Consider the following 23,540-nt stretch of genomic DNA (forward strand, 5'->3'; position numbering starts at 1 on the left):
TAAAAAAAAAATTATGAACCTCTCTTTCATATATATGCATCATTATGATGACATAATAGTATATTGAATGACATTAATATTGGGATGTCCATAACACTAATTTCTAATGACATGGCATCCCGTCTAATGGGATAAAATTAGAGTTGTGGCTGTTGATACCCAAATCGCATGCATCAGCTTCCTAGTAAGGGATTTCTGTCATGGAATTTGATGGGCAAACCCAAACAATTGGGCAAGAGTGGCTGCAGACTTGGATAGGAAAGCATATTGGTCCTACAGTCCAGACGAACGGTTGGCATACTCTTGAACCAATGCCCCAAAGAGTGACGGCTGCTCAAGCAAGCGAGATGGTTTATCGAATTCCCCAACTCGTCCTGTTAAGTAGAAAGAGAAGGGAGGGCATAAGCTTCAAACATCATATGGTAATTAGCAATGCAAAAGTATCATCAGGAAAATCCTGCAAAATAACAAACTTCATTTACAGTCTACATTTATGCAGCTTGAGCAACATGTAAGGATCAAAAGCTCACTTGTTTGTTTCTATGGAAAATATTTAAACACGCTCCAATATTTTGCTCCATGACAACTCATGTTTGTTAGCTAAATATCATTTTAGATATGAATGCATAAAGGGATATTAATGAAATAAGATGTGCATAGATAGCTAGTTTCTTGGAGATCTGTATCGAAAATCCTAACGGAAGATAAAGGAAACCACTTTATTTAAGTTGGAAAAAAATTATTTAGTACCAACATATATTAGTCCTCCCATCTCAAGAAATCTGTAATATGAGATGCTTTGGACCATATTCAGGATGTAAACTTCTCTAAACCAGTTGTAGCTAAAGTGGGTCAACACTACAATACAATGATCCTCTTTTTTAGTTGGCATGTTCTTGTGCCCCAAGTCTTTTTTCGTGTCTAACTTCAAAGTTGTGGCAATGAGATTTTGAAAGGAAGAATGTGGATCACACTAACTAATAAGCTATGCAAATGCATGATCTGTTCATACAAACAAAAGAAAAGAGAGAAGCACAAACCTGCATCTATTACTAAAACCCTATCACAGTCCATCACAGTGGGTATTCGGTGAGCAATGCTGATAATTGTACAGGTTGCAAAATCCTCCCTGATGATCTTCTGAATTACAGAATCATTTTGTGAATCAACAGAAGCTGTAGCCTCATCCATGAACAAGATTTTGCAGTGCTTAAGCATAACCCTCCCCAAACAGAGAAGCTGCCTTTGCCCCACACTCCAATTCTCTCCATTATCAACCACTAGGGATTCAAAATATAATGGAAACGTTTTGTTATTGTTGATTAATATTGCTTTTGGAAGAGCAGACTGAAAAAATGGCAAGTCACATACCGAAAGAATCAAGTTTATCTGGTTTTGCAGCCACCACATCTTTAAGTTGGCAGCGCTCTAGGCTCTACAAAAGCAATAAGCTCTTTTACCTCTACAAATAAACAATATATGCAAATTTTTCTACATATACATCTTAGAAGTATGTCATGCCATCAATGTTATTTTGTGCTAAGCATATTACTCTGTCAATAGAAACAAATTGGGTCCAAGAAATCGACTCCATAGATTGTTGAATACTGTCCAATTTGGAACAAGAGTGGTGCGTTTACCTTCCATATCTCTTCATCTGAATATTGTCCAATTGGATCGATGTTGCTTCTCACTGTTCCTTCAAAAAGGACTGGTTCTTGAGGGATGATACCAAACCGAGACCGAAGATCATGAAGCCCTAGCATGCAAATGTCAAGGTCGTCTATAAATATTCTTCCCCCTGAAGGTTCCACCAACCTAAAGAAAACCTGAATCAAAGTTGACTTCCCACCTCCTGTTCGGCCAACAACACCAATTTTTTCACCCCCATGAATGCTTAAAGTAATGTCTTTCAGAACTAGGGGAGTGTTTGGACGATATCTGACCTGCATGCCCAAGATTCAAGGTATCACCATGGCTTGATTCAAATTCAGAAATAATATTTACTAGTTTTATGTTTTTGAGCAAATTATTCTTTTAAAGTTTGCTAGTGAAAAGATATCCAGTGAAGTGCTTTATATTGATTTTTATGCTTGCACCAAAACAACTTTTCTGCCTTTCCATTGAATCAAACCATGAAAGACAAATTCTGATAATTTAGGAATACAAAGACATGAAGTTTGTTTTAGTTTATCAATAAAAAGAATTATTTGAAGGCCACTTACCTGCAAGTCTTTGAGGTCAATTTTTCCATGGGCAGGCCAGTTTGGAGGAGGGAGACAGTCTTTGATTTCCCATGCTGCTTCTGATTGAATATTGGTGAATTGCTTTATTCGCTCAACAGACACCATTCTATTTTCTACAAAGCAGCTAATATATATGGCCCAGAATAGTGCACCATTTAGGGACAATCCATAGGACAGAGACAAACCAACATTTTCTGCAGAGCAAATGAATTACTCAATTTCATTTCTGCAATGATCTCTAGTATGTTAAACATATAAAAATTGATGCTTATTGTCAAAACGGAAGAAGGTTAAGGCACTTGACAAATCTCGTGTTTAAGTTATCAAAAACTCACAAACTGTGAGAAAGATTTTGCCAATGATCCTTTGTGTACATGTTCAACATCTCAAATAATGATCTATAATGATTGACATGTAACATATTTCTAAAGTGTTTATGAACAAAAATCAAAGGTTCACATACCTGGCCTTATGATACTGCTAGGTAGTAAGACCATGAACAATGCTGAAATGCAGAGGATGAAGCTCCCAAGCAATTCTAAACGAAAACCTAGCCACTCATTTGATCCATTATTGTAGAAAACCATTCGCAAATTAGAATCAACACGCTTGAAATTCTCCTCACAAAAGCTATCCTGCTTTTTGAAAGAGCGGATGGTTACAACACCAGATATACTTTCTGAGAAATTATGGATAACCGGAGCTTTTGTGATAGAGTCAAGGCGAGTTAATTCCCGAGATGATGCTAGATAGTACCCCTGAGCCACAAGAAATGGGAATTAGCTATATGGATTTACATGAACTCGCTTAAACCAAACATTCTAAAAGAGCAACTACAAAGAGTATGGATGTTTATGTGAAGTATCATTTATCTCTTTCAAGAGAAGACAAGGCAATGAGAGCTCATACCCGGTACCAGATATTCAGCCACGCAAGCGGAATTAGTAAGAATACTGTGGGCCAAGAATACTGACATGTGATAATAACAATGCCAATCACTGAGATGTATGAAGAAACTGTCACACTCATAAAAAATGGGAGGTATAGGTCAATGTTTGCCTGATCATTTGATGCCTACAAGAGTCAAAAAGTAAATATAAAGTTCTATCAGTCTCAAACATCTTCATGTGAAAACCTTATTGCACTACTTTTCTGAGTAAATTAAGTATTGAACCAGTGACTTAGTTATGCTATATACACACTATTATGGAAAATGTTATATACTAAGCAATCTTACTCATGTTCGACATTATTCATCAATTCTCGAATTTGTCATTAAAAACTTCTACTTGCAAGCCAGTGTGTATAGAATGTACTCTCCGCGTGGCTAACGTGACAAATTTTAATTCATAAGAGAAGTTTGAAAATGAAATCTCTTGCAAATCAAATTCTATCATAGCAGCTGCCTAGAAGGAATGCCCTCTATACTGACTTGTAAGTAGAAGTGTTTTTTGTCAATTTAAAAATAAGAATTGATGTAATAATTTATGGGGACTGATATATTAACACAATGAAAAAGGAAATTGAATAAGAGTGCAATATATAAAAATAAAAAATAAAAACTGACAGCTAAAAGAAGCATCTGAAATCTATCTCCACGTTCTTACCCGACTAAGAATTCTTCCCGATGGAGTCGTGTCAAAGAATGACATGGGGGAATGCAAGATACTATGGAGAATTTGTGCGAAGAAAATTTGGGCTGTCTTAAGCCCCACAAATGTAACAGAGAAAGATCTTATCAATATCAACACAAGTGAGACAGCAGCAATGGTTGCATAGACAGAAATAAACAAAGAAGGGTTGAATGACATAGCCTGCTTTTCTGAGGTTTCGTATGCCAGCCAATAGTCACTCAGCATTTGAGATGCTTGCCATAGGAGGGATAAAAGCAGCACTAGTGCCACCCCCCACCACCCAAAAGCCTCAGTACAATAAAGTTTATAAACATGCAAGCTCACTTTGCCAGTCTCTCTCTCCTCTTCTTTGATGAGCTTGGAAGTTCCCTTATTGGAGTTTGGTTGGTCTAGAGAGTTGTTTTCACCATTGGCTTCCCCATGGTCGGAAGAGGTTTCGGATAATTTTGGTAATTGGGAGGAATTTTCACCAGGCAAGGTGGTGCTCACCTCTACAAGCTCCATGGATGTTTCATGGGCAGCCACTAGTGCAGTGAAATCCATGCCAGAATCGTGTAGCTCTTTGTACTTTCCCACTTGCACTATCATGCCATCTCTCATGACCTGGTTCCATAAAGCAAAACAAAAAGAAGCAGTTAAAAGTATACATATGAAAATAGATTTATGTTTGAGGGCATGGGAGAGAGAAACAGAAAGATTTGAAAAAAACATACTCACCAAGATAAGGTCCACATTATGCAAGAAGTCAACTTGGTGGGTAACAAGTAAAATGGTCTTGCCCTTGAGGGCCCCTCTCACGCATTTCTGTAGAATGGTTAGATACAAATTTGTCAGAAACATAGAGCCATCGACATGTAAGTCAACTTTGTAAAAGGAACATGTGACAACAAAGCAACATGGTAGATAGACAATAACATGCAACAAACTGATTGCTTTGCCTAATTGTTGATAATAGTGTTCTATTGCTTCATAGTTTATGTTGCAATAATTCTGCTTCAAACGACAAACTATTATGTCCATTTTTTAAGAAATATGAGAAGAATAATTAAGTCTCCTATGGAGAAAGTAAAATAAGGATTAATTTGACCTTGAATATTTCTGTTCCAGTATGTGCATCAACAGCACTAAAGACATCATCAAGAAGATAGATATCACAATCTTGATATACGGCCCGAGCAAGTTGTATCCGCTGCTTCTGGCCACCACTTAAATTGATTCCACGCTCTCCAATCTCAGTCTGATCTCCACACTCCATCATTTCTAAATCTTTTTCCAAGCAACAAACCCTAATGACTTCCTTGTATCTCTCTATATCTAGTGGCAAACCAAATAGGATGTTCTCTTGGATGGTGCCATTTCGAATCCAAGACGTCTGAGCAACATAGGCAGTTGTTCCGCAAACCCTGACCTAGTAAACCATAAATGTTAAGGTTGTTCAGACATTCATAAGTCAAATCAGTTTACCAATTCAAAGGTTTTTCACCATTTATATTTCATCATGCTTCTACCAAGCAAATTTTCTCTGAGTACACAAATCTTGTTTTTACATAATACAATGCAGACAGAGATAATACACATTAAATGCTTATAGGAGGTCCACAATGTCAGGAAATCTTATAAATGCATCCTTAAGTATTGTAAAGCCCACATGATGTGTCTATCTCTCTAAGAATAAACCATCCAATTCAATCAAACAATAGAAGAGGATCTAAACAAATATAATAACCAAAAGACTTTATGTATAGAAACCTTTATACACTCCTAGAGAGTCTCCATTATGATTCATACCTCTCCTCTTAATTTGTGCATCTCACCAAGAACTGACGCTAGGAGAGAAGACTTCCCAGATCCCACAGTCCCAACAATAGCTGTAAGATCCCCTTTGTTGATCTCAAAATTTAAATTTTTCAAGGCCTCCTCTCCATTTTCATCATCCCAGCTAAACACCCCATCTTTAACCTGCACAGCAATTCTACCATCACATCCCTGCTCTCTCTCTACAGAGTCGTTCATCAATTCCCTACTCATCATGTACTTATCCAACCTCCCAAGTGATATAATTGCTTGAGAAATTGAGATCACTGATTGAGGAAATGACCTGATTGGTTCCTGCAAGATTTTGAAGATTGTTGTCGTCGTGAACACTGTCCCTGCATCAAGTGTGACTCCAAAGAAAAGCGCAGTAGCAAATGTGAGGGTTGATATCAATAATGGGGTGCTCCACAGAACAATAACATTACCAGAGACAGAGTACATGAACTTGGTAAGCCATCCAAATTCTGATTCTCGAAATGCTTGTATTCTCTTATTGAAGTGTTCCTCCCATGCCTGGAACTTGATCACTCGCATGTAGTTGAGCATCTCATTTGTTGCCTTCATTCGCGAATCACGATCTTTCATCAGATTGGATTGGAACCGTCTATTCCTTTTGACACCCATAACGATAAATACCATCACACCAAGAAGTCCTAGAACTGTTGTAAGCACTGAGGCGCCAAGGTAGTTATATAAGAGCACTAAGGCCACAGAAACTTGCAAGGGCATTAACCATATAGAATGTAGTTGTAGCATCATATCAGAGAGCTGCTGAGCATCAACAACCATGTAATTCACTATTTGTCCAACTCCATGGGCCTGCCGAGCAGAACCAGTCAACTTAAGGCCCTTCTTGTACAAAGAAGTGATAAGAGTGGATCGAATAAACATTCCAAGCTTCTGAGAGTTGAAATTAAATTGGTGAGTCGTTAAAACTTCAACAAATTTTGCCAAGAGTAGAATGAATACAAGGTAGTATCCTTCATAAGGGGAGCTTTGCTTCCCAGAGGTGAAATCCACGAAACTTTGTATAAGAATGGGCCCTACATATATAACACAAAGCCGCATAATGGCAAGAGAGGCAGTGAAGAAAATTTCCTTCCAAAAGCACCTGAGCAATGTTGTTCGAACCGGGTGCTTTGATTTTTCATGTGGTTTAGGCCAATTTGATTCAAACAACACAACCAATCTTTCAGCTCTATGTTCAGGTGAAAGGGATGGGATTTCTTCAATCTTGAGAGGAGATTTGTAGCCTTTGGTCAACAGGGGATTCATCCAAAGCCAAAAGGCCTTGGATACTATAGAAGCTGAGGCAAATCCAGTCACACTTGAAAGGGGTTCATATGACTTTGTTTCTACATCAAGAACTGCTTCACTTTCTCTGGTCACTGTGATCCCATTAGATCCTATAATAGCAGCGAAAAGAAGAACTGTGGACAATGGAAAAGAAACCAATGAAACAGCATCATCTAGTCTCAAATCGGGGTCCTGGCCGGGTTCTTCAACAAAGACAAATCGTATAATCCCAGATGCCATAAACAAGGCAGCAAGAAGGAAGTTTGCAACCCAATAGATTCTAAGTGACATAGGATGAGTAACAGCTTGAAACCTTTTTTCATGGATGATTAAAATTGTGATTACTGCATGAGTCAGGGCTTGGACTAGCCAAAATAGTCCATCAATTAGCTTCCATGGCAACTGCTTAATTCTACTGAATGCCAAAATGCACGAGACTGTGTAACAAAAGGTTAGCAGAACACTAACAGTCAGACAGAGCTTAAACCAGAGCGTAGTCCTCAGATTAGTCTTGTTGTTTCTAATGAGGGGCTTGCGGAGGTCAAAGCTAGGTGAGACGTTGGAAGTGAACTTTAAGTAAAGTTTTAGAATTGCAAAGACCAAGAGGGTGAGCAAGAAGGCAACGTCAACGGAAGATAGCAAAGTTCTTTGAGGACATGGGGAGAGAGAAATGAATCTCAACCACTGGAATATTGAGACTAGAGTGGAGGATTGAATCACAGGGCTCGAGCATGAGATAGATGTGATCCAAGATGCAGAAGACATGTTCTCAAGCTTCAAGTACTGAAACGGTACTGTACAAAACCACTTTTGTATGATCGATTTAATTTCCTCTCACTCCCTGAAAAGACACAGAAAAACAAATCAGAATACTACAAAATATCGACAAATCTGGTAACACGATCTTCCAAAACCATAATATAATGACACATGAATTCAAAATGAAGGACCAAATGATACCGATGCATTGAACAATTGTAAATATGAAATAATGAAACATAAAAGGGGAATACTAAGCAAAGGAAAACAATAATGATAGAAATGGAATAAGAATAGTAAAGCCAGAAGACCGCTGCCAATTCACCTACCACCTCAACAAAAAAATGGTGCTTTGACTTTTTGAACTCTCATGTTTTATTTTTTAGTTCTCAGACTCTTCTAAACTTGGAATTTTCTAAGAAATGAGTGATCAGTCCATCCCTCCCATTAGGAAGTTTCCTAAACAAAAGGCTAACTAGCGCTATTTTCTTTTCGAGAAGGAAGCAAATTACAAATAAAGCATGAGTGAATAAGTAGCACAAGAACAAACATCAAAACCATTGTAATATCAAATATGATAGGCTCTTATAAATAGCACTAGTTTTAAGAGAACGTGCAAGGCATGTTTTCCTAATCGAGTATCCAGCTTATTCATTTTTTTTTTTTTTTTTTGAAAATGAAGATTGAACTTTCATTAATCATGTTGATAACAGCTCAGAGATTACAATCGAACGAATGCACACTGGGCATTCTTCAACATTGTATACATCACTGACTAAAGATAGAGCAGACTTTGCTAGTTCATGGGCAGCTCTGTTTGCACCACGGTAGGTGTGATTTGCTTGCCAACTTCCAAAGTTTGCCAACACGTCCCTTGCATCTTCCACTAGTAGACCACCTAGGCTCCAATTCTCCTCCTTCCCAAGAAGTAGGTTGATGACTTTCATGGAGTCACCTTCCAGAATAATCTGGCTCAGCCCCAACTCCCTGCAAAAGATGGCTACAGTTACTAGATCAAGTGCTTCTGCGTCAAACGGACTTCCTGCACTAGATCTTCTTGCTCGTTGTGCTCCAACAACTCTGCCTTGGTAGTCCCGGACAAGAATTCCCAAACCCACGTGCCCTGTTTCCTTGTTTAATGCTGCATCCCAATTGACTTTGTATACTCCTTGAGCTGGATGTTTCCAGGTTTGTGTAGTTTGGTTTGCATTCTGTTGACCTCCTTGTTGGGACAGTTTGGCTTCTTTGTAAGCAATGGCTTCTGACTTAGCTCCCTGTAAAAGTTCCCTTGGATGCTTAAACCTTTTTCCATGTACTAGTTCATATCTCCTGGTCCACAACCCCCTCATCATAATTGCACATTCCTCGAGCTCAGTTTTATCAAGTTTATGAATCAGCCTAGACCAGATTTTTGAGAAGAGGTCATCATGGTATGACATTTTTTGGATTTTAACACAACCCTGACTCCATACATCTCTAGCTGCTGGATAGCCCCAAAGAACATGGCCAGAAGTTTCAGGTTCAAGGTTACAGATGGGGCACACACTCTTCTCTACTATTTTCCTCCTTTTCAGGTTTGCAAGGGTAGGAAGGGCTTCTTTGCATGCTCTCCAAATAAAGTGTTTGACTGTAAGGATCACCTCCATCTTCCAAAGACTCTTCCACATGCTAGTTTCCACTTGCCTATTCGAACTCTCCCCTTCCTCTTCTGCTTGCATCTGTTTTTGGTGGTGGTATCCACTTTTCACTGAATATTGATCATTAGGAGTTAGCTGCCAGGTTAACTTATCTTTCCTACTTCCACTGCTGATAGGAATAGAAGATGTAGCCCTCACTTCTTCTTCAGAAAACATCTCCCTTAGGAGGTTCATTCTCCAAACTTTCTGTTCTGAGTCAATTAGATCTCTCACTTTTTCACACCAACAATCAGCTTCTCGAGGGGTTGTTACTTGGAAAAGGGGGAGGGAGGGGATCCATTTATCAACCCATATATTAATGTTCAATCCATCTCCAACTCTCCACATAAGTCCTGACTTGAGGGTGTGCATACTAGCTATGATGCTTCTCCAAGCAAAAGAAGGGCCTGAGCCTAGCTTTGCCTCCAAAAGACTCCCAGCCTTGAAACATTTCTGTTTTAGGACTCTAGCTACAAGGGATTGAGGGTCTTGGATCATTCTCCAGCTTTGTTTGGCCAGTATTGCCAAGTTAAAAATCTTAAAATCCCTAAACCCGAGGCCTCCACTCTCTTTGGCTGAGTTGAGTTGGTCCCAAGGGATCTACTGAATTTTTTAGGAATCCTCACTAAAACCCCACCAAAATTTTCTGAGTAGCTGGTTTAGCTTATGAGTGATTGAATCAGGGAGTAGGAACATACCCATAGAGTAAAAGGGGATGGCTTGGAGCACCGCTTTGAGGAGGATTTCTTTTCCAGCCAAGGAAAGTTGGTTGGTTTTCCAATTTGCAACCTGGGACCAGGTTCTGTCCACTATAGAGTGAAATGATGCTACCTTTGACCTTCCCAACATTGCACGTAGGCCAAGGTATTTCTCAAAAGTTCCTGTAGATTTCATACCAACAAGCTGAAGTACATGTTTCTGCAACTCCTTCTTTGTGTTTTTGCTGAAGAATACTGAAGACTTGTCTCTATTTAGCATCTGTCCTGAGGCCCGTTCATAGGTATCCAAAATGTCAATCACACTAGAGAGTTCCTTGTAAGAGGCTTGGCAAAAAAGAAGGCTGTCGTCTGAAAAAAAAAAAGGTGACTCACCTTAGTGGGACCTCGACCTATTGGTGGACAAGTTATGGTTCCGCTCTCTTCAGCTTTCTGTAGCATTGCAGATAGTGCTTCTGCACAAAGGATAAAAATATAAAGAGATATTGGGTCTCCTTGCCAAATACCTCTAGTTGGTTTGAAACTTTGTTGGGGTTCCCCATTGATCAATATAGAATAAGTGACTGAGTTGAGGCATTTTTGTACAAGGTGAATCCACAGAGGGGGGAAGCCTATCTTGGTCATTACTTCTTTCACAAAAACCCACTCAACCCTATCGTAGGCCTTGCTCATGTCGAGCTTAAGTGCCATAAAGCCCTTCTTTCCTTTAATTCTCGAGTTCATAGAGTGAAGAACTTCATAGACTATAAGAGTATTATCTGAGATGAGCCTGCCTGGAACAAAAGCGCTCTGATTAGCCGAGATGAGGTGGGGAAGGACAATTTTCATCCTGTTAGCTAGTGTCTTCGAGACCACTTTGTAGAGTACATTACATAGGCTTATTGGCCTATATTCAACAACTTTACTTGGGGATTTGACTTTAGGGATAAGAGTAATGAATGTGTCATTCACCTCATCTAATGACCCTTGCTGGTTTAGGACACTCAGGGCAAAACAGCAAATATCCTTACCAACTACTTCCCAATTTTTCTGGTAGAAATGAGCAGGAAACCCGTCGGGGCCAAGTGATTTGAGAGGATTCATCTGGAACATTGCAACCCTTACTTCATCCTCGGTGAAGGGTCTGTTCAGGCTAAGCTCCATTTCAGCAGTAATTTTCGATTTTAAAACTAACAAACAATCCTCAATATTACTTGGTAGGGAAGAGGTGAATAAAGATGAGAAATAACCTGTGAAGATTGCCCCAATTTCCTCTTGCTCAGTAATTGTGCTTCCCGAAGGCCCAGTTATGACTTTGATGGAGTTAACCTTTCTCCTTTGGGTTGCTTGCTTATGGAAATAGCTACTATTCCTATCTCCATACCTCAGCCAGTGTTGTTTTGCCCGTTGTTTCCACTTCAGATCATTTTCCTCAAGGAATGTCTCAACTTTTCTTTGTAATATCTGAATCTATTCTACTTAGCCCTCCCCTCCTGTATCTTGTAACTGACTGATTCTGGACCATATTTGATTAGGAAGCTGCTGTTCTCTCAGATCTAATGCTTTTTTCCAATCTATAAGTCCTTTTTGACACTGTTCTAGCTTGGTCCTCATTGTTCCAGCAAGGCTTTTTCCATCTAGTCTTTTATGTCATTCTGTTTTTATCACATCACTGCTCCCTTCTCTAACTTCCCAAGCTGCCTCATACCTAAAAACTCTATTTTTTTCCCTTTTCTTCCCTATCGGGTCTGGTATGCTGATATGGAGAGGTAAATGGTCAAATTTAATAGCTGCGAGGACACTACAAGTAGCTGATTTGAACTGGTCTAGCCAGGGTTTGTTAGCCATTGCCCTGTCTATTTTCTTTTTTATAAAACTCACTCATCTTCTGTTATTCGACCAAGTGTATCTCTGTCCTAAGCTAGGGATATCTCTGATCCCACATGCCTCACCAGCTAATCTGAATTTTTCTATTTGCCTGTAGGGTCTACTTGGTCCACCCACCTTTTCTCTTTGGTGTAGAATCTTGTTGAAGTCTCCTGCACACAGCCACGGGGTCATTGGGTCGGGCTTGATTCTAGTGAGTAGTTCCCAGCTGCCTTTCCTTTTTGTCTTGTCGGGATGACCATAAAATCCAGAAAATAGCCAAGGGGAGTTAGAATTATGCTCAGTGACCAATGCACTTATGTGCCACCTGGTATAATTAATCACTTTTACCTTCTTCCATAGTAGAGCTATACCCCCGCTTAGGCCCACTCTTTCTACATCGAAACAAGCGTCAAATTTTAGAGTTCTTCTTACTTCATCCATTCTAACTTTACTGCACTTAGTTTCCACTAAGAAAACTAGTTTGGGGCACTTTTCCTTAGAAAGTTTTTTAAGGATACGAATTGCTCGGGGATTCTCGAGCCCCTGGCAATTCCACACTAGGAGACTCATTTAGGTAGGCAGTGCTGGAAACCAGCCACTGCCTTTTGCTCTTGGGAATCAGAATAGTTGCCACTGTTTCTAGGTCTTTTTTGTAGTTGGGATAGCTCACCTCCACACCTCAGGCCTCTCTTTTTTGAACCAGCATTGTTTTGGAAATTAGTGACGTCTTGAAGGATACTTGATTCCTTGGGATAGCTTATTCATTTAAAGGCCTTACTGTCTAACTTTTTAATTTTTTATTTTAAATATATTTTACTATTCATCATATCTATATATCATATATTACATTTTTTTTAATTTTTTAAAAAAGTTTAAATAGGACAATGATGTACCTACCGAACATGTAGTACGAGATAAAAACGTAACTTTTTAAATTAAACAAAACAAATGATAAGGACAAAATAGAAAAAGCAGAAATGAGAGTAATAAAAATAGAAAATGAACTTTAGTGAAAATTAAGGACAAAATGAGAAAATAAAAATTTGGAAAAGAGTTACTATAGAGTGCTATAACCTCTTTTATTCATGGAATAGAAATTGAAAACAAAATTAGGAGAAAAAACTTCTTTACTGCATACGAGGGGGACAAAATGGGAATGAGAAAATATACTGTTGTTTGCTGCATACACGTACACATTTATTCATAGAATAGACAACAATCAATAAACGTTAAAAAAATTAGTGAGTACTCCTTCTGGGTCCCACTAATTCTCATTATGAATGAGTCCCCATCCAATGATTTTCCGAGAAAATACAGCAAGGAACAAGCAAAGTCAAAGATATATTTCCGGTGCGTTTGAGTTCAGATCACGTTTATCACTTTCAAGTTTTGATCTTCCAATACAGAGAGTTTCACTAGTAATATAAAGTGAAAAACTTTAGATGCAGTAGTATTTGAATAAGTCAATACCAGTGATCTTAGCATACCTTCAATGGATGAAGATTGAAAAGTGTTGATCGATCATGAGAAACAAGTTTTTCCCGAGCTAGCTCAAGCTTCCATATATGTATCCTGGAGATAATTCCATGGAAAAACGATATTGGAATGCTGGAGACTCCATGATCACAGAGAGAGAGAGAGAGAGAGAGAGAGAGAGAGAGAGAGAGAGATTTCTATTTGTGTATTCTGCGGAGTCATGTCTGGTCCTGTCGTACTTGGCGATCATATATAATGGCAGGGTGGCTTCATGGAATCGGATACTTACATGGTAGTTGGCTCTTATAAATAGCACTAGTTTTAGTACAACGTGCAAAGAACGTTTTCTAATCGAGTATCCAGCTTATTCATTTTAAGGCCTTATTGTCTGACTTTTTAATTTTTTTTACTGCATACGAGAGGGACAAAATGGAAATGAAAAAATATAGTGTTGTTTGCTGCGTACACGTTCACATTTATTCATAGAATAGACAAGAATCAATAAACGTAAAAAAAATTAATTACTCCTTGCGGGTCCCACTAATTCTCATTATGAATGAGTCCCATCCAATGATTTTCCGAGAAAATACAGCAAAGAACAAACAAAGTCAAAGATGTCTTTCTAAAAAGATTGCGCTACGTTTGAATTCAGAATCTCATGTTTATCACTTTCAAGTTTTGGATCTTCCAATACAGAGAGTTTCACCAATAATATAAAGTGAAAAGTTTTAGATCTTCCAATACAGAGAGTTTCACCAAGTTTTGGATCTTCCAATACAGAGAGTTTCACTAATAATATAAAGTGAAAAGTTTTAGATGCAGTAGTATTTGACGAAGTCAATACCGGTGATCTTAGCATACCTTCAATGGATGAAGATTGAAGAGTGTTGATCGATCATGAGAAACTAGTTTTTTCCGAGCTAGCTCAAGCCTCCATATATGTATCCTGGAGATAATTCGATGGAAAAACGCTAGTGGGATGCTGGAGACTCCATGATCAGAGAGAGAGAGAGATTTCTATTTAGAGAGAGAGAGAGAGAGAGAGAGTCATGTCTGGTCCTGCGGTACTTGGTGATCATGGCAGGCTGGCTTCACGGTATCGGATACTTAATAGTAGTGGCTCTTGGAATAGACCAAAGCCAAATTCTGGACCGCTTATGCTCGTCATTACTCTTTTGTCATCTCCTTATATAATTTTAAATAATAAATTATTTTTTATTTATTTGCCAAAACTAATTCAAGGTGACGTAATGTTATTCTAAACTTTCTATATATCGATATTGACGTCTTCGTTATTTAAATAATAAGATTTAAATTTTAAAGTTTATCTTTTAAATTATTTAATTATAACATGTAAATGATATATAATATAGAGACTTTGCAATAGCATTACTCGACACATCACTACAACAAAAAACATTTTTTGGGACGAAATTAATTTGGGACGAATTGGAAATCGTCCCAAAAAGTGGGATTTTGGAACGAAATTTGAATTTCGTTCCAAAATGACGACGGTTATGCCAGACCGTTCGAACGCGTTCGAACGGTATTCTTAGGGACAAAAATTTTTATCCCAAATAAGTTAACCGTTCGACCGTTAATGATTAACCCTTCGAACGTTTAATTTTTACCGTTTAAACGTAATATTGGCGCGATAGGCAAAAATATTTTGGAGGAAAATAGATAAACCGTTCGAACGGTTAATATTAACCGTTCGAACGATGCATATTAACCGTTCAAACGTTATTTTAATCGGTCGAACGGTGACAGAGTTTTAATTTTTTAAGTTTTTTGCCAAATTATATTTAGATTAACTAGTAATTATAAAAAATTGGTTAATTAAATAATATGAATAATCTAAATTAAGAATTAGTTTAGAAAATATAAAACAATACTATTTCATATAACTTAAATACTGAATTTACAAAACACAAAATATTGTCCATACAAAAAACAGGAAATAAATAAATAAAAGTTATCATAAAGTAATTAAGACCCCAAGTCTTTGCACACTTCCTCGACTGTAGCTATACGTTCCTCTATTTGTGTCAGTCGAGTACTGATGGTGACCTGAGTCACAGACATGGCAGCAAACTCTGTACGAAACTCAGACACAGCAGAATGGATCTCCATACGCACTGCATCGATCACTGTTGATGTCTGCTCGCTGATCGCTGCACGCACTATGTCAGCCATCTCCTCACGAGTAACACTGTGGACTGATGCCTCGGCCCGTGTAAATGTCTCTGCAGCTGCAGCTGAGACTCCATGATCTCCCGGCTGTGCATCTCCGTGAGGATCAACTGGTTCTGGAACATGTGCACGAAAACGCAGTCTTGAGTGTCCCGTGCTGCGTGAGAGGGTGGTGCTATTTATCGGTCCCATCGGCTCCCGTTTACGCTCAGCAACATCTGGCACAACACCAGCACATAGTAGATATCGGGTGATCAAGACTCCGAATGGTAGTATATCCATCGAAATGTACCGAGATTCTGATCGAATCCTATCGAATATATACCCCACCAAGTCGATAGGAATGCCACGAGCGACCCGTATCATAAATTTCGTCCGATCAATGCCAACTTCTGTCTTGTGCTGCCGAGGGTCAATGTTATTGGCAATTATCAAATTTAATATCTTAAAGAAAGAAGATAAATCTGCCTGTTTGATGCTCTTCGTCCCGTCATACGGTGGAGCATCTGGACCGACAACCAAATCCCTCACCTCGTGATCAGCAAGGGTATCGACCTCATCAGTATAAACTGATGCCTCCTCCTCAGCTGTCTCCGCCTCAACTGAAGGATCAGTCTCTCTAGGCACCACATTCGGATATGCATCTGGCAGCCTAGGAATACCGAGATGCTCAGCAAGTCCATCTCGTGAAAATACAACGGGTACTCCTCGGACAATGATACTGTAGGCCCCAAAATCATCTGCGCTGGCACTACCGAGTTCTCTATAGAACTCAGCAACAATGTCAATGTAGGAGACTGGCTCCCATGCTTCCTCCCGTTCATCCAAGATAGGTCCCCAACCACGATCACTGAATATTGAGGGCAATGAATGACCCTCCCAGAGAAGACTCTGGAAATCAGAAATCTTCACTGGTCGCTCCAGTGAAACTGTCCTCTCCCGAACTGGACCACTACTACTCTCACCAAGATTGCGTCGCTTACATGCCGGTCTAGAAGTAGACATTATAATCAACCTGAAATTTATAATTACAAACTAGATATATAACATTAACAAGAAAAATACAATAAAGAACAATTTACAGTAGTTTGAAACAAACAGCAATTTAATAATATTTGATATTCTGAACAACATTATCAACAATAAATATATTTCTCAATATCAATATTAATAATATAAATATAATATTAATTACCGTTCGAACGTTTACTGTAACGGTCGAACGGTTAAAGACAAACCGTTCGACCGTTAAGCTAAAACGTTCGAACGTTTACTGTAACGGTCGAACGGTTTCAGACAAACCGTTCGACCGTTAAGTTAGATTGTTCGAACGCTACGCGTAGCGTTCGAACAATCTTCGTGTCGATCGGGATTCCAGGCCGAGTCGACTCGGCCATTGAAATCCATGGAATCCTTCGATTCCCTGGATTTTACACCGAAATAAATGCAATAGAAACCTAAATAAACGTTCCTAACATGGATTTATGCAAATCTACCGATTATTTTGATGTATAAATCGGTTTATCCTAACTTAAACAATTAATCTATCAAAAACCTAAATCTAAACGGTAAAATGCTTTAAAAATGAAAAATACCGGTTGTTAGAGGTAGGGGCTTCGAGTGGGCACTGTTGACGGCGGCGAAGACGGCGTTCAACGGCGGAGATCGACGGTTTGGAGGCTTAGAACGGAGGAAATGCATGAAAATGACGTCGGGATGGGCTTATATATGCAGTGCCGTTATACCGTTCGAACGCATTAACTGAATATCGGTTTTCATGATAATAAATAATATTTAAATGCAATATTCGGTATTAATTATATTAAATATAATAATTAATTCAATTATAATATATTTTAATTGTTAAATATATTAAATGCAATATATTTAATGCACTTATATATTATTAAACACTATGTATTATATATATAATTTTTTATATATATAGTATATATTATATTATATTTAGTACTAAAATATATTATACTATTGAATATTATATAGTATATAGTATAAGTTATATTATATAGTATAATTAATATAATATAGACTACTATATACATGAAGCTATGTTCATGTATTTATATAACATATATATTATATGTGATATTAACTAGTATCACATATATATACTAGTATAGATGACACTATATATATTAATAGTAGATATTCTATTATTAAATATCTACTATTAATATTATAGAAATAAACATTATATATATATATATATGCATGTGATACATATAACCCTATGCTATGATACCATATATATGTTATATATAATAGGTTAATATATGTAGTACTTGACTATAATATTAGATGTAATATAATATTTTATACTATATATGTTACTAAACTATATAATATATGTTTGATTATATATTATATAGTTATATTACTATGGCTCTAAACTATAGTACATTTAGAAATTATTATATTTAAAGGTATAGTGCAAAAAAAATACTTTATGCAACAATATAACGTAAACGTTTGAACGGTTTACTATTGGCGTTCAAACGTTTAATAATACGTTCGAACGTATATATTAACGTTCGAACGTTAAATTAGGGGGGGAAATTTTTCCCGCTAGTCGATTTGACATTTGAACGGACTAATATAACCGTTCCAACGTTTAACAAAAACGTTCGAACGCCAATTTTCACGTTCGAACGTTAAATTAGCGGGGGAAATTTTTCCCGCTAGTCGATTTGACGTTCGAACGTTCATTAAACACCGTTCGAACGTTTTTGTTCTACATTTACACGACAGAACCTCACAATCGCGCACTCGTTCCAGTCGACCGAGCATCACTCCCACGCTCATTTTGTTCCAACCAACGCCATTATTCTTTAATATAGCCCTCAAATATTACTAACTCCTATCAATCTCTTATATTTTCGGATTAAGAGGTTGTTTTTACCGTTTGGTGAAGAGTTTTTACCGTTTGGTGGATTTTCCGCTTTATCTCTCCAAATCAGGTATTCTCCTTAAATTTGACCTCATTTTAGTTTTTATATAAGTGTTTTCGTTTGCTTACATGAGTTCGTCATATAGTTTGCTATCTTTTGATGTAATATGGACTGTAAATTTTGGGGTTGTCGGAGGTTGAAGACGAGTGATTTCTGTAAGTAATCCATTCGAACGGTATTCGTGTTCCGTTCGAACGGTATTCCGAATGGGTCGAATGGTATTCGTGTTCCGTTCGAACGTAATATATTAGATCGAACGGTGACGAGCACCGTTTGAACGATTTCTTGGGCAGTGTTAAAATAATTATCATTTTAAATGCAGGAGTGTAATTAAAAATTAATTAATTATAATCTACATTTAATAATACTTAAATACTTAAAAGATTCAAATAATCAAATGAGAATGAATTAAATTACAAATCATCTAAGATTTGTTACAAAACTTAATTATTTATGATGTTGAATTATTTGTTTGATACATGTTAAATATTGGTATATCTTATATTGCTTGTTCATCAATATTAGCCTTAGACCCGTTCGAGAGTTATCAATCCGCCTTAATTGAAAGATTGATAACTCTTGAATTGTCCAGAGTGGACAGTTTGGAATTGTAAGATCATTCTCGTAAACTATCGATCTATATCTGTTATACGTCCAGCATTAAAATTTTGGCAGATTTATCCCTTGTTCTCCGGATATGCAATTTCGGTGATGTTGTATCGACGATGGATAAGTCGGTGCACACAACCAGACGAGCATATTTGGAGAACTATGGGGAGATGCTGCCGAAATTTTGTTGGGCGTGACAGATTATAGAGGATAGGTTTGCGACTATGATCTTACAATTCCGAATGGGATAGGACCAACTACCCGATGTAAGGTGGCATACTCCTTGATTGAATTTGCGCTTGCTTGTTTGTTGATGCACACGTGATTGTTTATAATGAAGATAGTCAGCATGGATAAGAGTTGGATGCGAGTTAGCGATCGTTTGGGTCAGAATTACAACGTATATGCTGAAGGTGTTAAGAAATTCTTAGAGTTTACATTGGGTACATGTGATAGTGATGGACGTATTAGATGCCCATGTAAAGAATGTAGGAATTTGCGCTCTCATAAGATAGACTTGGTGAGAGAGCATCTGTTTGTAAAAGGTATTGACAAGGGTTATACTGATTGGGTCTTACACGGGGAACCATATCCAACTTCATTCGATGCTCCACATGAAGAAGAAGCTATTGATGAAGATGTACAACCAGATGTTGTTGGAGATGAGTATGATGAGGATATGGAAGAAATGTTAGGTGACATCGGTGCAGGAATGTTTATGAATGAAGGTGGCACGGACACATCAAGTTCAAATGATGGGGGTCATAATACTTTTGCACGATTGTGGAATGAGTCACAACGTGAGCTATATCCAGGATGCAGAAGACACAGTAAGTTGTCATTTACCGTAAGACTGCTACACATAAAATCAATGTGCCGATTATCAATTAAGTCTGTCAATATGTTACTCGAGTTGTTTAAGGAGGCACTGCCATCAGATAATACACTTCCTCGTAACTTCTATGAAGCAAAAAAATTGAAACGAGGACTTGGATTTGATTACAACGTAATACATGCATGTAAGAATGACTGCATATTATTTTGGCAAGAGAATGAGCAGTTGAACGAATGTCCCATATGCCACGAGTCAAGATGGACATCTGACAAACAAAATGTGCCGCAAAAGGTAGTACGCCACTTTCCATTGACACCTAGATTATAACGATTATATATGTCACGTGCAACAGCTGCAGACATGATATGGCACTCATTAGCCAGAGTTAGAAACGATGATATTTTATCACATCCTGCTGACTCTCAGGTGTGGAAGGAATTTGATAAGGAGCATACATGGTTTGCAGAAGAACCACGTAAAGTGAGACTTGGGTTGGCAACAGATGGATTTAATCCGTTTGGGAACATGAGTACTAGTCACAGTACTTGGCCAGTCGTACTTATGCCGTATAATCTACCACCGTGGAAGTGTATGAAAGATCCATATTTCATGATGAGTTTGCTCATTCCAGGTCCGAGATCGCCGGGAAATGATATAGACATACACTTACAGCCATTGATTGCAGAATTGAAAGATTTGTGGGAGAATGGGGTTGTCACATTTGATTCATCAACAGGCAAGTCGTTCAAGATGCATGCTGCCGTTTTATGGACAATAAATGATTTTCCAGCATATGGAAACTTGTCAGGTTGGAGTACTAAGGGGAAAATGGCATGTCCAACTTGTAACAAACATACTAAATCTGAATGGCTCACTTACGGGAGAAAATTATATTTCATGGGTCATCGTCGATTTCTACCTGGTGATCATAGATGGCAGGGAAATTCACAAATGTTTGATGGTACTGTTGAATGGGGCCAACCTCCACCATATTTGTCTGGTGAAGATTTACTTGCACAATTTGTAGATGTTGGTTGTAATGAATTTGGTAAAAAACAACGAAAGAGAAAACGAGCTACATCTGAGTTGAATTGGACTAAGAAGAGTATATTTTTTGATCTTCCATACTGGTCAAAGTTAAAATTACGGCACAATCTTGATGTTATGCATATTGAAAAAAATATATGCGAATCCGTATTGGGAACATTGATGTCAATCGAAGGAAAAACGAAGGATACATTAAACTCAAGAAAGGATTTGAAGCGGTTGGGAATAAGACTGGAAATGCAGTTGCAAGAAAATGGTTCGTCCGTTTACATGCCGATTGGGTGGTATACATTGTCAAGGAATGAAAGGGCTACTTTTTGTGAGTGGATAATGAAAATTAAATTACCGGATGGTTATGCCTCGAATTTGACAAGGTGTGTGCGAACAAATGACTGGAAAATAACTGGGTTAAAAAGTCATGATTGTCATGTCCTTTTGCAGCGTATCTTGCCTATTGGTATACGTGGGTACTTGACTAAAGACGTGCGCGTGGCTTTGACTGAGTTGGGTTTATTTTTCAAAGACTTATGTGCACGGACATTAAATGTAGAAGCTTTGGATCGAATGGAACGGGAAATTCCCATCATATTGTGTAAGCTAGAAAGTATTTACCCACCGTCATTTTTCGATGTCATGGTTCACCTGGCCGTCCATTTGCCACGTGAGGCTCGACTTGTAGGACCAGTTCAGTATAGATGGATGTATCCCATTGAACGATTTCTTGGGAAGTTGAAACGAACAGTTGGTAATAAAGCTCGCCCAGAAGGATCAATTGCAGAAGCATATATTGATGATGAGTGGCATACCTTCTGTTCCAAATATTTCCACGGAGTTGACACTAGGTTTGATCGGCCAGAAAGAAACTTTGATGTTGACAGAGCAAGACAACGAAATCTGTTTTCCGTGTTTTCCCAACAAGTACGTCCACTTGGTGCAGTGCGTGGTTATGACTTATGTGGAAGAGAGTTTGAGAAAGCTCAGTGGTACGTGCTGAACAATTGCCCTGAAATAGAGATTTACTTGAAGTAAGTATTAATCTTTTCTTAATTTAGTATTCGCTCATTTACTTTCGCAAAATTCTAATAATATAAAATACATGTGGTAATCATCAATTTCAGTGATCATATTAACATGCTCAAGGAACTAGGAGTAAATGATATAGACCGGAAACATGAAGAGGAGTTTCCGAGATGGTTTGAACAACGGGTAATGACATTACATATGCGACACTTCATTTAATACAAATAGAAAATATTGATTTTTTTTTTATTGATATAATAGACGTTTTACTTAATATGTAGGTTGTACAAATGCATGCCAATAATCTAAACGATATATCAGATGAATTGTATGTATTAGCGCGTGGCCCATCGAGACGGGCTACAAGATATTCTACATGTATTTCTCGTGGTAGTAGGTATCACACAATAGATCGAGATCATTATAGGAAAACACAAAATAGTGGTGTACTAGTTGAGGGAAGTCATGATGGAGAAAATATTGATTTCTATGGAGTGATTGTTGATATAATTGGAATGAAATATTTGGGGGAGCTTGCAGTGTATCTGTTTAAGTGTGATTGGTGGGATTTAAGCAATCCTCGAACTGGAGTCCGTGATGATGAATATTTCTTGAGTATTAATACATCAAGAAAATGGTACGAGGATGATCCATTTATTTTAGCTTCTCAAGCATCTCAAGTATTCTACTTAGATGACCCGAAGTTGGGAACTCAATGGCGAGTAGTACAAAAATATGCTCCAAGAAATATATATGATGTTATCCCTCAGGCAGAAGGGCGAGATGAAGAAGAAGATGATGCCTCTACTCAAGAAGCATACCAAGAGAGTCAGCCCGTCTTTAATTTGTTTGTGGATTTGAGCCAGTATGAGATGATTCCATTGAATAGAGAAGATATTGAGGCTGAAATTGTTGATGCGACACTTGAGCAAAGTGTTGATTCATCTGAAGTATCTACAGAAGATGAGACTGAATTGTCAAATGATACTGATACAGATAGTGATTGACGAATTATATTTTCACATTACGTGATGATGAACACTATTTTACTTAATGAATATTGTATCAGTCTTTTGAAATTATGCCTCTGAAGAGAAAGGAAGTACACAACCCATCTCCACCTGTTCCTAGCTCTCCTTCAGACTCACCATTAGAGATTGACTCTACAGAACAAGGTAAAATTCTAATAGTCATAAAAGTTATTAATTAAGATTATAATAGAAAATTGATTATAATGTTATATATCATGATGACTTCACAGTACAATCTCGTCAAGGTCGAGGCACTACGAGAGGCGTGACGTTGGAAAAATATCGTAAGGTGGGTAAGATCAAAGTTAACATTCTTGATGAACATACCGGAGGCGAAGGACAACCAGCAGCTTGGCTTGCATCGCATGTG

At 37.9% G+C, this 23,540-nt stretch overlaps 1 protein-coding gene across 4 annotated transcripts; it reads right to left on the minus strand.

Moving 5' to 3' along the window:
- LOC122318342 (ABC transporter C family member 4-like) lies at positions 1–14,615 on the minus strand. Of its 4 annotated transcripts, none has more exons than XM_043135612.1 (13): positions 14,328–14,614; positions 13,478–13,562; positions 5,669–7,832; positions 4,968–5,288; positions 4,598–4,684; positions 3,854–4,483; positions 3,156–3,320; positions 2,710–3,004; positions 2,226–2,440; positions 1,641–1,946; positions 1,372–1,435; positions 1,041–1,280; positions 1–374 (listed from the first exon to the last, which is right to left on the minus strand). In XM_043135612.1, the coding sequence occupies exons 3-13, from the start codon at positions 7,754–7,756 to the stop codon at positions 274–276; spliced, it is 4,512 nt and encodes a 1,503-aa protein (XP_042991546.1). In that variant the 5' UTR covers positions 7,757–7,832; positions 13,478–13,562; positions 14,328–14,614; the 3' UTR covers positions 1–273. The 4 variants fall into 4 exon arrangements, with proteins under 4 accessions (XP_042991546.1, XP_042991549.1, XP_042991547.1 ...); XM_043135614.1 differs by having other exon boundaries at positions 322–457; positions 14,328–14,615; XM_043135615.1 differs by lacking the exon at positions 4,968–5,288 and having other exon boundaries at positions 14,328–14,615.
- Between the last annotated feature and the right edge of the window lie 8,925 nt (positions 14,616–23,540).

Source organism: Carya illinoinensis, chromosome 8 (assembly GCF_018687715.1).
Source record: "Carya illinoinensis cultivar Pawnee chromosome 8, C.illinoinensisPawnee_v1, whole genome shotgun sequence".
NCBI classification, from domain to species: Eukaryota; Viridiplantae; Streptophyta; class Magnoliopsida; order Fagales; family Juglandaceae; genus Carya; species Carya illinoinensis.

Bases quoted from the DNA above. Each gene is read 5' to 3' on its own strand.
- LOC122318342 (XM_043135613.1), bottom strand. From the start codon at position 7,756: ATGTCTTCTGCATCTTGGATCACATCTATCTCATGCTCGAGCCCTGTG. The intron at 4,484-4,597 runs GTGAGTATGTTT...TTATGGAACCAG, and splicing joins ATAATGTGGACCTTATCTTG to GTCATGAGAGATGGCATGAT. The intron at 3,005-3,155 runs GTATGAGCTCTC...CTTGTGGCTCAG, and splicing joins GGCTGAATATCTGGTACCGG to GGGTACTATCTAGCATCATC.